General features: G+C 36.3%; 3 protein-coding genes across 4 annotated transcripts; 1 reads left to right on the plus strand and 2 right to left on the minus strand.

Moving 5' to 3' along the window:
* The first annotated feature begins 315 nt into the window (after window positions 1-315).
* Window positions 316-5,820, plus strand: LOC107866928. 2 transcript variants are annotated; one of them, XM_047411338.1, is made up of 7 exons: window positions 316-834; window positions 2,129-2,740; window positions 4,070-4,260; window positions 4,362-4,585; window positions 4,663-4,859; window positions 5,250-5,375; window positions 5,458-5,820. In XM_047411338.1, exons 1-7 carry the CDS (start codon window positions 682-684, stop codon window positions 5,554-5,556), a joined length of 1,602 nt encoding a protein of 533 aa, XP_047267294.1. In that variant the 5' UTR covers window positions 316-681; the 3' UTR covers window positions 5,557-5,820. The 2 variants fall into 2 exon arrangements, with proteins under 2 accessions (XP_047267294.1, XP_047267295.1); XM_047411339.1 differs by having other exon boundaries at window positions 610-834; window positions 4,073-4,260.
* Window positions 5,821-6,001: 181 nt separating this feature from the next.
* On the minus strand, window positions 6,002-9,870 carry LOC107866930. Its single transcript, XM_016712977.2, has 2 exons — window positions 9,365-9,870; window positions 6,002-6,262 (listed from the first exon to the last, which is right to left on the minus strand). The coding sequence occupies exons 1-2, from the start codon at window positions 9,719-9,721 to the stop codon at window positions 6,230-6,232; spliced, it is 390 nt and encodes a 129-aa protein (XP_016568463.1). The 5' UTR covers window positions 9,722-9,870; the 3' UTR covers window positions 6,002-6,229.
* Window positions 9,871-10,751: 881 nt separating this feature from the next.
* LOC107866927 (protein IQ-DOMAIN 32) lies at window positions 10,752-16,839 on the minus strand. Its single transcript, XM_016712974.2, has 6 exons — window positions 16,543-16,839; window positions 14,121-14,750; window positions 13,827-14,015; window positions 13,515-13,595; window positions 11,797-13,408; window positions 10,752-11,160 (listed from the first exon to the last, which is right to left on the minus strand). Exons 1-6 carry the CDS (start codon window positions 16,618-16,620, stop codon window positions 11,141-11,143), a joined length of 2,610 nt encoding a protein of 869 aa, XP_016568460.1. The 5' UTR covers window positions 16,621-16,839; the 3' UTR covers window positions 10,752-11,140.
* Between the last annotated feature and the right edge of the window lie 565 nt (window positions 16,840-17,404).

A 17,404-nucleotide genomic window follows, 5' to 3' on the forward strand; every position in this document is an offset into this window, starting at 1 on the left:
GGATAAGAGTGACTTTGATAAAGATTCCGATATGAGAAGTGTGATTAAAATGGTTCGGACATATAAAGAAAAAATGCATGAATGCTTCGATGAAGAGACGTGAGAGATATATTGAAAAAAGCATTAAAGAGAAATGATTAAACAACACATGACACTGTTTCAAAATCTCTAAATTTGAAATTTGTCTCTAAAAAACTTTCACTTTAAGTGAGATACAAAAAAGATCAGATCATAAAAATCTATTATTATACGTAGTTTTATACTCAATTTTGTAGGGATAATTTTATTTCAAGACTCATTACCTTGCCAAGTAACAAGTATTTTATTTCAAGACTCATTATCTTACCAAGTAACAAGTTTCAAGTGAAAAATGATATAGATTTGTGGTGCAGCGGATGAGGTTGCTCCATCCTTAATTAGAGATGTAGAATTCGACCCTATGAATGCTGCCACTTTAATGAATCCTACAACGCGCGCTTCAATATGAACCCCGGAACCGATAAAAAAAATAAAAAAGATATAGGAGTACCACTATTTCCTAATGAATATTATATTGTCTTTTGGGTGACATAAAGAGCCACATAATCGAAATGTATATAAACCTCAAGAATATACGTGTCTTGTATACACAATTCCTTGTCACTCTTCCCATTCTTCCACCGCCAAATAACCAAAACTCCGATGGGTCAATCTTCATCGGCTGAGCAAGTTTCGCCGGAGCAACGGGAAGCAGAATCAATAGCTGCTTCAACTGGAGCTCTTCCTAATTTACAGAAAGCTTTTTCTTTACTTTCTGATCATCAAATGAACTCCATTCCCATACATTCCCTCAAGGTAATTCTTGATTATTTTATTTATTTATTTAGCTTATTTTTGGTCAATTTGTGTTTTGCTGACTTTTTCGAATTATACACAAGTGGGGTTTTAGCAGAAGTTGGAATCTTTGTCTAATTTATGGGTTTAGCATTTCTTGATTTTGGATTATTTTTGCTCAATTTACAGTTTGTTGACTTTTCTTGAATTACTTACAAGTGGGGTTTTAGCAAATGTTGGAATCTTTGTCTAATTTATGGGTTTAGCATATTTTCATTTGGCTTATTTTTGCTTAATGTACATTTTGGTGACTTTTCTTGAATTATTTACAACTGGGGTTCTAGCAAATGTTGGATTTTTTGTCTAATTTATGTGGGTTAAGTCTGGGTACAATGAACTCTTGTGGTTAAGCTTTTGCCAGACCATGTTAATAGCGTGAGCTTTAGTGCATGAGGCTGCCCTTTTTATGGGTTTTCCACTTCCTTTTTTGCTTAATTTATTTGTTGGTGACTTCGTTTGAATCACATACAAGTGGGGTTTTAGCAAAAGTTGGAATTTTTGTCTAATTTATGGATTTCCCATTTCATTTTTTGCTTATTGCTGCTCAATTTACAATTTGGTGACTTTTATTGAATTACCTACAAGTGGGGCTCTAGCAAAAGTTGGAATTTTTGTGGAATTTTTGGATTGCCAAAGTTTACCCTTTTGCTTATCTGTGCTCAATTTGCATTTTGTGACATTGTTTAAATTACCTACAAGAGGGGTTCTAGCAAAAGTTTCAATTTTTGTGGAATTTATGGATTTTCCATTTCCATTTTTGAGTTATTTTTTTGGGTAGCAGGTAGTTATGCCTTGTCTTGTTTTCCGGCCATATAGTAGTTACAGTGTTGCTCCTGTTGTTTTTGGTCCTTCGCTTTCTATTATTATCTGCTGTCTTGTACTTTGACTATCGTATTATGTTGTTGTAGTTATTGTCATGTTATTTGCTATTTCTTGTACTCATTTTACTTCATTTTCTGAACTATCTTGGACTTTTTCTCTTGAGACGAGGGTCTACGGAAACAGCCTCTCTACCTGAGGTTGAGGTAAGGTCTGCATGAACTCTCCTCGTTGGACTTTGTGGTATTGCACTGGGTATGTTGTTTTTGTTGTTGTTGAGTTATTTTTTGGGTGGTTGTATGATGTTTACATTTGACACACTTTTGCATCACCCAAAAGTTGATTTTTAGCAAAAGTTGGAACTTTCTTGAATTTTCTGTCTTCAACCGTTGTTTTAAGCTGTACCGTGTGATTAATTTAATGTTGTTGGTTACAGAAATGTTTTGAGTTCCCTATCGAGCGATCAACAAATGAAGTCTCTACAGTGCCAAAGGAATTTCCAGTTTTGATGAGTCATTTGAGTTCTTCAATAGTTGACTTGTTTTTCTTGTCTGAAAAGGGAGGTATCAGTTGGGTTGAGTTCCTAAAAGGTTATATTAGGTGTTCTGGAAGGACAGTTAGTTCAGCTTCACTTAATCATTTGTTAAGGTTATTCGGGATGATATCCGTCAAGGCAGGTCTTCCAGAAAAACTACAGGTTGTTTCCAATGAGGATGATGGCAAAATGAGTGGATTTTTATCACCTGTTGATGTTCAGATGCTTCTTTCTATGTGTTGGATTATGTGGTGGGATTCAAAGAAGTTGAAGGCTTCGTCTAGTTTGGGTGATACTGGTCTTCCAGATCTTACTCATTTGGTTTTGTCAGCTATAGAATCTTGTGTGGAAGCTGATAAAAAATTGGATTTATGGGATGAAAGCATTTTAGACTTGGATATACAACTTCCTGCTGCAAAGGTTATAATGTGGGCTTTGAAGACAATGCCAAGCCTCGCAGATTGCTTTGGACAATTTGTCCATGCGAGACTTTTTTACACAGCTGCTCACGAGGTACTAAAATTCATGAATATATTTTGTGTTGATTGATTTTTTCGATATCTTAGAGGGACATTGCCAACTGTGCACTAACATACAGGGTGAAGTAGGTGATTCAATATGTCCAAATGATTTTGCAAGGCTAAATTCTTGTGTGATAAGAGAAAATATCATACTATAAAATTTCCTTAACCAAAGAATAATTAAACTTAGGAGTATCCTGCCATCAGTGTTTTCACCATGGAGTTTATGCTCGTAACACGAGTTTGATAAGCTAATCTTTGTTAGAAGTCAGTTACTGAATGTTTACAATTGGCTATGTTTCACCAACGGCTGCTAGTATATGTGTTATGAAATAGAAGAGTAATTAGTTCCTTTGTCGAAGGGTGTCAATTACTTGATGCTTCCTTTTGTTTAAGTAATGGTCAGATGTCTAAGTTCTTTCACTTCAGTGTTTCTACTGAGCTATGCGTACATTTTCATATCTAATTGGGGAAGTGATAAGGTGTAGCCTGATTTCAATGATTTAACTGCAGGGGTGTTCTATCTAGGCTTCCTAGTTTAAAGTTATAACTATTTTGTAGCCATTACCCTGAAACCTTACGACTAGAGACCCCCCTCATATTGGAGGGCTTGGCTCTTCTTAGGGACACTTGGATATATCACTTGCCCGTTCTTGTGAAGAACTAATGAAGAAACAATATTTCCAATGAAGTACTGTCCAAGTATATATCATGTATTCCGAAATTCCATTATGGTCGAATTCTGATCAGTTTTCTTTGTCAGAAATATATTGTTACATTCTCTTTCAACCTAAAAAACTTCCCTTTTTATTAAAAAAATTGGGATTTTAATCTCTTTGTTGGATATAGCACGTCCTCGTAGTTCTAATCTGACACTAGAGATAAGCATCCTCAATTTAATTTCAATCGCCCTTTTTTAATTTTCACATCTCTTGGTCGTTCTCACTGCTAGGTTTGGGACTTAGTGCTGGGAGGGTGGAAAAATATGTGAACCATAGTCTTGACGTTTATATTTGCCTTTATGTATATTTTACTAGGAAAAAACATACTTTTGGTGCAAGTCGTTTTTCCATCATGTAGTTTCTCGCATGTTATTCTCATCAACTGCTATTGATGAGAATCTACTACAAAGGAACTGGAAATGTCATATTCTGACGGGTTTGTTTCCTTGTCTTCTTGATAGAAGATGAAAATAAGCGGTTATACAAGTTCCAAAATTGATATTTGTCTCCCTTGATGCCATATTACATATGAACACTTAACTGAGCTGTGATCAAGAAATTGGAATTCTACAATACTAATTCTGAAGTTGAACTAACAGCAGGAAAAACTTGATCAAGCGGACCTTTTCTTGCATGATATTTCCGCAAAGGAAATGAGTATTGGCCATCTCCTTAATTCTGGAAGGGCTTGGGCTATATCACTTACGTTGAGGGGCACTTTAAATGAAGAGATTTCAAAAGCATGCTTTCCAAGTGCTGCGGATGAAGTAGATGATTACCTACTTTATCGGTTTGTACCTGGCTTAGCTCAACTATTAGTCGAACTCTATGAATTTCTTATATTACTTTATAACTTACTGAGTTGATTTTCATTTTTCACCCAACCTATAGGTCTTCCCTTCATGGAAAAGGTATGAATAGATTCTGGTCAAATGTTGAAGGATATAATGGTCCATTGCTAATTCTTATCTCTGCTCATGAGCCCAATAACGATGCAAAGAGATGGATTATTGGTGTTCTCATTCATCAGGGTTTAGAAAATCATGACTCTTTCTATGGGACGTCTGGTTGTTTGTACTCTATCAGTCCAGTTTTTCATGCATTCACGCCTTCAGGTAGTGTATCTGGTCTTACCAGTTAGGACAGCTCTACATGAATGATGTACGTAAGGTTAATAGTTGTTCTTTGGCAGGGAAAGAGAAAAACTTTGTTTACAGCCACTTGCATGCAACCGTTAAATATGAAGCTCATCCGAAGCCTGTCGGACTTGCTTTTGGAGGATCTTCTGGCAATGAAAGAATATTTGTCGATGAAGATTTTGCTAAAGTTACTGTTCGTCATCATGCTTGTGACAAAACTTACCATCATGGTCCTCTTTACCCTAACCAGGTTAGCTACTAGATGAGTCATTTAGATGCCTATATACGACAGAGGTGTTGATGTGCTTCGATATTCTATTACTGCCTCTGTTAGACAAACGAAGCCCCCTGCTTTAATTCTTGTCCAGAAAGAAGTTGCTCTTGCCGTTTAATTGGTTTCACAAACTAACATAGAATCTGGAACACATGGATCGGGTAAAAAAACACAAACCAATATATGCACTTTTCATTTTGCATACATTCGTTTGATGTACTTGTGACTTGATTAGCTTTAGCTCCTAGCTTTTTTTTAGAATTGCTTTTTGCATAAATGGTGATACTTCAAATGCTGACAATTCTTCTTTGGAAGTTCTTGTTGTTTCTCTTCTGAAGTTGTCAATCGTCTCAATGCCATATTCAGGGGTTCCTACCAGTTGAAGCTTCGATTCTAGACGTGGAGGTTTTGGGATTGGGAGGAAAAAGGGCTAGAGAAATTCAAACATCGTACAAGAAGAGGGAGGAACTCTTTACTGAGCAAAGGCGAAAGGTAATACGACTTTGGTGGAAGTTATTCACTGTGCCATCATGTTATGAGCAGCATGATAAGTTATACACTGTCCTATCTACAGGTTGACTTGAAAACATTTGGAAATTGGGAAGATTCTCCTGAGAAAATGATGATGGATATGGTTTCTGACCCAAATCGAGTTCGCCGAGAAGATCGATGAGCTAATTCTTCAGCATAAGAGTTGTCGACGTGATCCAGTACTTATATCACTATGTGTATAACGAAATGTTCAAGCTCTCTTTGCTATTTCACTTGTATAAGATTTGTATGTTTTGCTTCATAAGTCTGTATTTCACACTTTGGTCAACTATAGTAATAGCTAGTTTGTTTTCCAGAATATCAGTTGCTACTATGAAAGAGCTGACTGTCTATACGAAATCACTTCTCTACCTCTGAAGTAAATGTAATGTTTGTTTACGCTTTACTCTTTTCAGGCTCAACTTTGTGAGATTATATATTGTGTATGTGGTTTGTATCAATTCTGGGGTCTGTCGGAAACAACCTTTCTACTTAAACTGAGGTAGAGGTATGGACTCTAAGCCCCACTTTGTGGGAAGAATACACTAGGTATGTTGTATCAATTACAATGAAACTTTGAATGAATGTAATGAACAATGCACGCACCATTGTACTTCAATTCCAAAATGAGTTCAAATCATTTGGAAGGAAATAATATTCTTTTGTAGGGATAATATTTCAAAGTCTCAAATTCATGATGTAGTACAAATCTAATATTCTTGTTTTAACATACATCCAACAAGAAAAGCTAGCTCTGCCCCTATTTGGAGATGCATTTCATCTCTGGATTAAAACTCTGCAACGACTAGCACTGATTACTGCTGCTTCTTCTCTTCTGCTTTCTTTGGCTGAAAATTTGTAGATAAATACAGTTAGGAAGACTAATCAAATGAGTTTTAAATAGACGACACTCATTGTTGGTACACCAATGCAGAAGAAGGCCATGGTCAATGACACCAGAACATTATATGTGCCAGATATAATAATTTTCTTAGAAAGCTAAGCTCTTTTCTGAAAAAGAAAAAGGATAAAAAGAAATGAATATGATTCTATGTATCCCGGGTAAAAAAAAAAATGAATATGATTCTATATGTCCAAATCGCTTGTCACATTCAAATCGAAGAAGCACAGACAGAGCCAAAAAAAGAGGTGAAGAAGAGCGGGGAGAAAAAAGATGAACAAATCCTATAGCGAAAGCCAAACTAGGTATGCAAATGGAGGACAACAGGACCAGAAATACAGAAACATATAGGAAATTAAACACACATTAGGCTAGTTTATAAGGCATGTTCAAGACCTAAAAGCAATTGATAGACTGTCTGAGCTTAGTTTGGCGTCTATGCTTCATAGGTTCAACATCTAAAAGCATGGATCTGTAACACTTGCTATTGCCTTTTCCTTCAGGACTCTTCTCTTCAATCACATTATGCACATAGTAGAGAAGTTCATTTTGTTACGAAGTACTGGTAGACTACCTTACCTTCCTAGACTAATAACTAGCAACTAATCTTGAAGCACACCAACACGAGTGACTGTTCAATGGCAATCAGATAAGTATCAACTATCGACTACCAAGAAATATATTCTTGCTCTTATCAATGATCTGGTTAAAAACAGAAAGCTCCTCAAATCACCACATTATCTGTACAAGTGATAAGTGAGACATAAAACCCCTTTATCACAGCACCTCTAATCACAGCTCTGGACATCGTCTAGATTCCACTGATCTTGTTGGGATAACTGACTAATGGAATTTTACATCCATCAAACTGATGTCTTAAGAGAACCTAAGCGATACATATTGCCACCAAGAAAGGCAAATACTGACTGCATCTCCTTTATGATAAGGATCCCATCTTTATGATAGACCACTACTTCTTGCATTATAGCATACTTTCAGTTATATAAAAATTGTCTGTGTATCATGTTTAAGGAACACACAGACGAAGCCAAACATTGGCATATAGAAGAGCTGGTAAATGCAACATTTAACTTCTAATATAAAGGAGATAAGGAAGTATTTTAAGAATATCAACCTGTTATACTATTCACCAAAAAAAAATAAAAAATATTAACCTGTTATTCTTTGTCTAGAAATTATTACCTGAAGGATCTTAAAACATAGTCATATGCAAATAATTATGTAAACTGATAGCCACTAACTAATACAAGAGAACATTTTACTATTCTACTCAAGTTTAAGAAAATAGGAAGGAATACTTACTAGTTTTCATGTTTTAGTTGATGATAATGATAGGCAGAAACAGATGCTAACAGAACAAGAAATCCACACGAACTCGTTAAACATTAGCAAACAAAAGTTTCCAAGACTTGGAAAATATAGATCATCAGATAAGAACAATTAATTGATTAAACAAGAACTCAATCAGGACGGAACATACAAAATAGCACTATTCACTAAGGTTCTCCAGATTCCAAAGTACAGGACAAGCTACAGTATAGCAACAATAATAACGAATGCAACAAATATAGCACAAGAAAAGAAATGTCATTTCATAATCCAATTTAGACAAGCCAGCTATATAGGATCACAAAATCATCCTTTGAAAAGCATATATATAGACAAACAACAAGTTTCAGAAAATTACATAAAGGGTGTGTTTGGTACGGGGGAAAACAAACATCTTCTTCGGTTGGTCAAATTTTTTGAGAAGCAGTTTCTCTACGAAAACAAGTTCCTTAAAGATGAAGAAAATAATTTCCCTAACGGAAGTAGAAAAAAACAAGTGGCATTACACATTTATTGATGTGATTTGTGTCCTCCCTACCCTCCAACACACCTCATCTTCACCCCGCACCTCGTAACCCCCATCCACACCACCCATTACCCCACATTCCCACCTCTCATATTGTTTGCAGAAACCCAATTATTTTCCTAGAAAACATTTTCCTTCATACCGAACACACCCAAATAGATTATGATCTTCTCGCTCATTATTTTCCTAGAAAACATTTACCTTCATACCGAACACACCCAAATAGATTATAATCTTCTCGCTCATCCATGAGCGGAGCTAGTGGTTCATCCAAACCCTCATAACTTGAAACTTACACTTTATCCACAAGGTCAAAATTAATCTTTTTTTGTATAATACATATATATTAGATGTTAAACATCCTTAACGAAAATCCTCACTCGGCCACTTTGTCCCCCTAACCAAAAGATTAAGCAGGTCTAAAAGCTATACATTCAATCTGTTCAACGATATGCCTCAAGGAAATCATAACAACAAGGTACACACCCAATCAGTTCGATGATATGCCTCAATGAGATCATAAAAAAAAGCTATTCTCTCAATCAACTATACACTCAATCTGTTCGACATTATACCTCAACAAAATCATAACAAAAAGCTATTCACTCAATCAACTATACACTCAGCCTGTTCGACTATATGCCTTAACGAAATCCTAACAACGAGCTATTCACTCAATCAGCTATACACTAAACCTGTTCGACCATATACCTCAACTATATCATGACAACAAGCTATAAAAAGTGGCCGTCGATATGCCTCAAACAAAATGATAACAAGCAGATATACAGTCAATATGTTCGACTATATGCGTCAACGAAATCATAACAAAAGCTATACTCTCAATATGTTCGACAATATACCTCAACCAAACCATAACAAAATCCAACACACCCAATCTGTTCGACGAAGTGCCTCAACGAAACCACAACAAAAAAACCCACAACCCACAACCCAACACCCAAAAAAAAAAAAAAAAGCACCAACCTTTATCCCCAGAAACGGCTGTTCTAGCTCACAATCAGGTATGACGACACGCCATTTCTCTCTCTCACACACAAAAATACTAAAAGAAGAAACAATAGTCAGATACTCAAACTGTTCGACAAAATGCCTCAACGACACCACCAAAAAAACCCACAATTAAGAACCCAAAACCAAAAGAACACCAACCTTTATCCCAAGAAAGGGCTGTTCCAGCTCAGAATCCGGTATAATAACGGGCCATTTCTCACCAGCATCACGAAACATCTGTTCCGTTTCAAGATACTGACCCTTTTCAAGAATCATGCTCCTAATATTCTGCGCAGGCGTAGTCGTGGCATCATAAGTTTGTTCAACACCATTAACGAAAGTAACAGTGATTTGAGGTGGATGGTCATCTGTGCGGCGCTTAACTTGTACTTGACAACTTGGGTTTGATTCTTTCGCTTTAGGTGCATTACATTGTGCCAAAAATTCCATACATGATGCTATTCTTGGATCTAATGCATTGAATTCGATTTTCACCTTCGATAAAAATTTCAACATTTTCTTTCCTTCTTTCGTTTGTTCTCTAGTGAGTTTTTCTTCCTTCTCTTTTGAGTTTTCGAGTATATATATTTGGTCTTTTATTTTTATTTTTATTTTTATTTTTAAGTGCACAATAAATTTATTTCACATTTTATGTATATTTTTACAGTGCATCGAAAAAAAATTAAAATTTTAACATTTTAATGGTAATTGAAGAAATTGTGTCACTCTTTTTTTCTTTTCAATGTATGTGTTTTATTATTGTTTTATATTCTCATTTTTGGTAGGCATTTGACCATGAAATTATAAAAAGTTTCACATTATTGGAGTTGTGTTTGACATTTTTTGTAAGAAAATATTTAGAAGTTGAATGTCTTTTTCTTAAAATATGATTTATACCTTAGAATTTTAAGAACTAGCAAAATCACCAAATTTAATATTTTAATTTGTTTTCTTAAAAGGTAATTAGTGAAGGAGATAAATAATATGAAAAATCCTCACTTAATTTTGATGAATAATTGACATCTCTTGATCAATGTACCTCAAATATACAATCAAATTTGTTCTAGAAGCATAATATCTGGAAAGAAATAGTCACATAATGTCATAGATTACATACTATTACAAATGATTTTTTTTATTTCAATTTATTTGGAATTTTGAAGCTAAAATTGTGTTTGGTTATAGTTTTTTCGCAAATAATATTTGTTTTAAATGTAGTTTTTCTTAAAAAAAAAAAAAGCATGAAACATAATTTAAGTAGAGTTATTTTTTATAGTCTGCTAATCAGTGGGCTCCTCAAAAGCCACTTATGAATTACACTGGACAAGTAAGTGTAGTATTTTCTCATGGCAATTAAATTAGTTTTAAGAAGAGAGGCAAGGCAATTTTCTTTCAAGTCATTCTTTTGTTCCTTAGAAATATTGCATCTTTAATCTAACATTTGATAACCTCCCTTAAATCTTCTGTTTGTACATTTATTATTCAAGATCCAAGCTAAAGGGGACTTCCTGTTAATAATCTTCAAGGCAATTTTCACCCAATAATATCAGAAAGAATCAAATAAACTTAGATACCAAAGTGGGAGAGAGAGAGGGGGTGGGGTTGATAGAACCTCCAGCTGAAAGCAACTCTCCCAAACTTGTCATTAGCAGTCAGAAATACATCAGCCAGAAAAGCACACAATATAAAGAAAGATACACACAAATGTGATGTGAAGGAAAAAGAAGAAGAAGCATCACAAACAAAATCCTTGAAAAAAGAAAGGCGGGATTAGAGTAGGCATGAGCATATAGTAAATTTACAAGAAAAATAGCTCTTTCTACATTTCTCTTCACAAATAAATAGTCCAGGGCATGACTTTGCGGTGGAGTTCCAAATAGCAGATGACCACAGCATCCAAAGGAAGTCGTTAGTTGTGTCACAGAGGACCTCTACTCATCTCTGCCATTTCCTCTCTGCGATAAACACACATTAGATACCGACAAAACTCTAAATATGAGACAAAATTGTGACCATATAAAATGCCGGCGAGTTTTCATTCTTTTGAAGCTTATGCCTGTGCAAACGGCCAAGAACTTGCACGAGAAAAGCTCAAGGATAAGAGGACCTCTAGGGGACAAGCATGGTTCACAATCAACAATTTTGGTGTTGATGAAAGTAGTTTAGTTAAATAGTCTAAATATTACGTAGTAAAGTACTTAGGAGGCTAGAGTTCAAGGGGAAGGGACATGTGATGTGAATCAGTTACCTTCGTCAAAAAAAAAAAAAAAAGATTTGGTTTGTATAAACAGTGCTGCAATTGACGAACATGCTGGATTCAAAAAGGGAGTTGATACCATTTGTTGGTCTATAAAACAGTAAGGTTTTTTAACTCATCTATATTATTGACACTATCAGCACTGTAATAGCTTTCAGGTGACTAAGACTCTGGATATCATACTTGATTCTATCCTATAGCGGGATTGGAGGTACTAGGCTGGAAATGAGTTGGAGTACGGGACGTAACTCCAGTCAGAAACTCAAGTTAGTTCTCATCGCATTAACCAATAGCAATAGATTGTATGAAAGGCATTTGAAGGTTTAGGAAATACCCTGTGGAGACTGAGTTCCATTTCCCTTTGCACCCTGCTGTGCATTAGACAGAGACCGCTGGATACGAGGTGAACCCTGCCTACCATTTGAACCAGGGAGAGAGTGTCTCTTTTTGATGTATTCATCTTTATTGTGTACATCTGGGCTAGATCTTGGAGAGCTATTCGGGATAGCTTTGGCTCTTGCAGATTCTGTTGCTTGCATGTAACTTGGGAGAGAGCTACTATTACTGTTATCTCTAGCCTCCTGATCAATGTGTCCAGCTTTTGTTGAACTGAATGAGTTCCGTCGCTTCTCATTTTTATGATCCTTAGGTAATTGTTCTGTACTAGCTGTACCTGGAGCATGGTTTGATTTTGAAGGAGACTTTTTGCCAGCATGGGCAGAACGGCGCTTGGGAATTGATCCACTTTTTTCACTTTTTATCTTCTTAGGATTCACTGACACTTGACTAGAAGGCGTCCCTTGGGATTCAGGGACAGTAATATGGCTTCTTGGAGATGCGTCTGGTGATGACTTATGTAGCCGATCTGTCTTAGCTTCTGGCTCTATTTGAACATTAACTGAATTGTTCTCTGGCTTTTGCTCTTCGGATAACAGATTTGAACTCACCAAAACAGCTAGATGTTTAGCGTCATCAGTAGGATCTGGACTTCCTCTTCCAACCTGAACATAGTCGGAGTGTGATGAGTCATTTGTACTGTTATCTTCAATGTGAGGGTATCCATTGCTCTTATGATGGTCAATTCCTCCATTGGAAGGAAGTTCTTGCTCAAATATATGACCTCCGACTTCAGACCTATCTGGTGAATCCAGGGTAGAAGAAATAGAAAGCTCCGTGCCACATTCTGAACCACCAACTTGAGCTCTTGTACTATGAGGAACAGAATTTTCTGATGGAGCAGTTTCCCTTGCTCCGAATGAATGATCAGTGATAGATGAAAACGTATCTTCACTGGATTCATCTTCAGTTTTATGATTGGGCAAACTAGACACTTTGGTTGATTTAGCTGCAGAGGTGAGTTCCTCAAACTTTGTCTGAGCAGCAATAAATGCAGGATTACTTGCCTTTCTTGATCCATGTAAAACCTTTTTGCTGTCGGTCTCTGGAGGTTCATGCGGATGTGTATCCTCTCTCTCAACTTCGGTCTTTGCAGGGAAAGGATCGGGCTCCATCTCAGGGAGCACCCTGGACTCCTTAATTTGAGTAGGGATAGGACAAAAAGTTTCATCTCTTGAAGTTTTTTCATCAACGTTCTGTGGCTGAGGAGGTAGTGTTGGTCTGTTGGCTTGCAACTCTAAGCTGTCCGCATCATAAGTGATCAAATTTTCATCACTTTCAGATGGCACTGCAGACGACGATGCCTCCTCAGCCTCCTGCCTGAAGTTCATTGGCTCAGAATCAAGCTGAACTTTACTTTCCACAAGGTTGCTGGGTTGCTCAGTAGGTTCATTCTCCTGCTGCTCTGCAGATAATTCTGTCTGTGGTGACGGTTGATTTCCTGGTGATGCAGCAGACATCCATCTCTCTAACCATTTCCAGGCAGAATCGGATTTGGAAGGGTCACACTTCATATTAATACTTTTGGTCCTTGGAGTTGATTCAAGGAGCTTGTCCCAAAGGACAAATAACCAATCAGTTGGATGGGAAATGATATATATTTAAGAAGATTGTCGCTTATTTCAGATCATATAGCGGAAAATGACTGACACATACCTGTCGAGCAAAGCTATTGCTCAGTAGCTTTGAAATAGAAACATATGCGAACTCTGATTTCGCTCCTGAGTTCTTCTTTCCCTGAAAGAGGAAACATCATAGATGTGACTCCATCAGTTGAAAGGGCTCAACAACACCCAAAAAGGGGAGGGGGGAGAGGGAAAAGAAAAAAGATGTCTTAAATGATAGCTAAGAGTGCCTCAGAGTCAAATCTAGGATTCCAAAGCGAGCTGACCAAAATCCTTCAGATTTATGCTCGAGCAAGAAACATAACCAACATATTTTCACACTCTTCACCTTTCCAGTACTTACATTTAGCTTCTCCTTGATACTAGATCCTTCTGCAATGAGATTGGATTGACGTGCTCGAACAAGAACTTGCATTTTGACAATAGCTTGGACACATCGCAGACTTCCTACAGCATGCCGGCGAACTAAATGTCCACGTACAGCAGCTTGCAATTTAGTTACATGCTTTTGCTTGAGTTGAGCTCTTCTTGCCTAGAAGGAGGAACCATCAAATACCAAATTAATTTTATAATTGCCAAAAGCTTTAACCATAAAATGGTCAAGACAATTGAAAGAATAGAAGACAGATTGAGGTACCAGAAATGCTCTGACTGCGGTCTGGATAACAAGAACAACATGTTCATCAAGAGTCGCATCAGGTTTACCATCATTGACTTTAGTTGTTACTGGCGCTGATAGCTTTGTATCCACCAAGGCAGAGACCAGGGGTTTCTCCTCTGATGCGACAGGAACCTTCTCATCTGAAGCGACACTGGGCTTCTCATCTTCCGACACCTTGGGCTTCTCTTCTTCGGAGATCATGGACTTCTCATCCGCTGAGACCTCTGCCAAGAGCTGGGGCTTCTCGTCTGTGAAGAGCTGGGGCTTCTCATCAACGGAGACATGAGGCTTCTCGTCTGCCGATACCTGGGGCTTCTCGTCTGTCAAGACTGGGGGCTTCTCGTCTGCCAAGACAGGGGGCTTCTCGTCTGCCGAGACCTGTGACTTCTCGACTGTTGAAAACTGAGATTTCTCATCCGCCCATTGGATGACAGATGCCTTCTCTGGAATGGTAGAGTTAGATTGTGGTTGCTGGTTGGCATTAGCAGTTTCTGCACAATCCTTGTTACCAGATGGTGTTTCTGAACCTACTGTATTGCTTAATACACGATGCCTGGAAGATTTCTTGCGGAAACTCCATCCACGTTTGTCGCTTGAGTTCTTACTCTAGGAAAATGAATCAAATAATTCATTCAACAAAGAATAAAGAAGATGGTAAGGAAAAAAGATAAATTTTCTGAAAAATTCTTTTATTAGACTCGTGTAAGCTATTTAACTGAACATCCAATATGATATAAAGTTTTGTTGCAGGCCCCACATTTATGTCAATCTCTTTTTTTCACCCATAAAGTATAGATAGGAACGAGGAAACAATGGAAAGAGACCAATGTCCTTTATAGATCCGTACTGTAACCATGGGGGACAAGAGAGGGCAACGTGCAGACTGTAGATTGAGCATTTCTGGAATCATGTAGCACGCCATATGTAGATGAGTCATGATTCATATAATAGGAAGTCTGAAAATCAAGCTTCTCAGTAAGAAATATCAATATGCATCATAGAAGCCTCAGATAGGAAATGTTCCATTGACAACAAGATCTTCTTTATCATATCTATTCACTTTTGGAACAAATGATGTTTCTTTTTTCGGCCGTCCTCTTACAACACACCTCCCCTCCCAAAACCTCCCATGCAGAGACATAGATGAGAAATGAAATCACACAAGAGCTTGTCTTCTTAATCATGTTTCGTCACATATATGTCAGCGGATTAGCACTTTATTTGTTTTTCCATACTTAAACATTCCACCAATTAGGGAGTGGGTAATGTGAAGTCTCCTGGCTGGAATTATCAGCTCAACTATCCAGCAGCAAGGCCATTTTTTAGCACATTTACACAGCAGCAAGGCCATAATGAAGTAAGAAGGAGGACAGCACATATTTTTCTTCATAAAACATTCGGAAACAAGTAGTGCTTGCATCGGAGTATCATATTGACGTCATCATAAGAATTAACTCGACATTGACATATTACATACTCTAACTTGACAAGATAATCTTGATGTTGTCAAAACTCACACTGTAAATTTGAAAAGGCATTACTATGAGTAAGTACAACAACTCAATTAACGAAACTAAATTTTGACAAACACAAATGTGGTTTTCAAAAGTTAGTCTCACAAGAGGCATAAACACCACAAATTGAAAAGTTTCACTAGCATAGCTTAGGAAAACACAGCACTCTGTAGCGATCGCATCAATATTTTTTCATTACCCTCCAAATGAAAGAAAGTCATTGACTATAGTGATTCAATTCATTATCATTGAATACATACAGTACACAGCTTCTGGAGTAAAATGGATAATATCAACTAGCCAAAATCAAGCCTTTCCTTTGACAATAAACAATTGAACTATATATCTCGCACAATCTCATTTAACATTGATGTAAACACATCTAACAAGCTCTCAACCAAACCATAAATCAAATCCAAACTTAATTACTCCACAATTGACAATCTTGCACCCCACAATAGAGATCCAGTGACAAAGCTTAAAACTTTCCAACACACCATCCATAAAAAGAATCTCCTTTATTCAAAACCAATTAGCTCAACTCAACAACAACAACAACAATATACCCAGTGTAATCCCACATAGACATAGATATTAGCTCCATCATTCCAAAAACATAACAAATTTGTAAAAACAAAAAACACCCAAACAAGGATCAAGACTCCACACCTTGAGGGGTTGATCCAAGATTCATTTTTTCACAAAAATTACACAGTTTTTAACATTACACTATCAAAAAAAAAAAACTGAAAATATGATACTAAGCAAAATGGGTTCATCCAAGATTCATTTTTTTAACCTAAACTATCAAAAAAAATATATAACAAACAAGAAATAACAGCTAAAAATATGATCTGACCATAAGGGGTAGTAAATTTTTATACCTCAAGTTCATCATGGTCAACAGAATCACTGCCACAAGCAAAGATCTCGAAGCAAGAAGAAGCTCTTGATTTTCCCATTTTCTTCTTCTTCTACTTCCCTTCTCTCTCACTCACTGATTGACCAGTCTTATTGTTCCAGTGCTGTAGTATAGTAGTAGTAGATATCTTCTATATTTGTTGGAAATTTACCTTATGAGCTGATAATAATAATAATAATTAAAGATAATAAAAGTAAAAAAAGATTTAAATTTTTTTTAAAGAACACGGATTTCAATCACTGTCCTAAAATCTAGCTAACTTTTGCATTTTGAGTTCCGTGGTTTTTGTTTTCCTTTTTATAGGTCCCATTATAGTCTCTCTTTATAAAAGAAAATTGTAAAAAAAATAATAATAATAATAATTAATTAATAATAGACAAAAATTATCCAAATTAAAAATACAAAGTTCAGATCTGTTCTTTTCTTTTATCTTTTTAATCGTTCGTTGTTCTATAATTTAATGTTAGATATGAGTATTAATACCATAATAATAATATCAATAATATATTCAGTATAATTTTGTAATTGATGCAGTTAAAAAAAGATAAAAAGTATACGCGACCTCATCTCTAACTCGTAAAGGTCGAGGTTAGCGAGATTGTCTCCGAAAGACTTTTAGCTAGTGACTCGATGTTCAATAAATCAACCGGTAAAAAAATATATCAACTAATAAAATAAAAAGTATATAATATCCAAAGAAAGAACAGAAATATCAAAAACATGTAATACAAAACTTGAAACACTAATAAACAACATAAAATTTGAGCTTGCAACGTGAAGTACTACATTTGAGGTATCGTATTTTCTAACAAAACTGATTTCAA

This window comes from Capsicum annuum, chromosome 4 (genome assembly GCF_002878395.1).
Source record: "Capsicum annuum cultivar UCD-10X-F1 chromosome 4, UCD10Xv1.1, whole genome shotgun sequence".
In the NCBI taxonomy this organism is placed as follows: domain Eukaryota; kingdom Viridiplantae; phylum Streptophyta; class Magnoliopsida; order Solanales; family Solanaceae; genus Capsicum; species Capsicum annuum.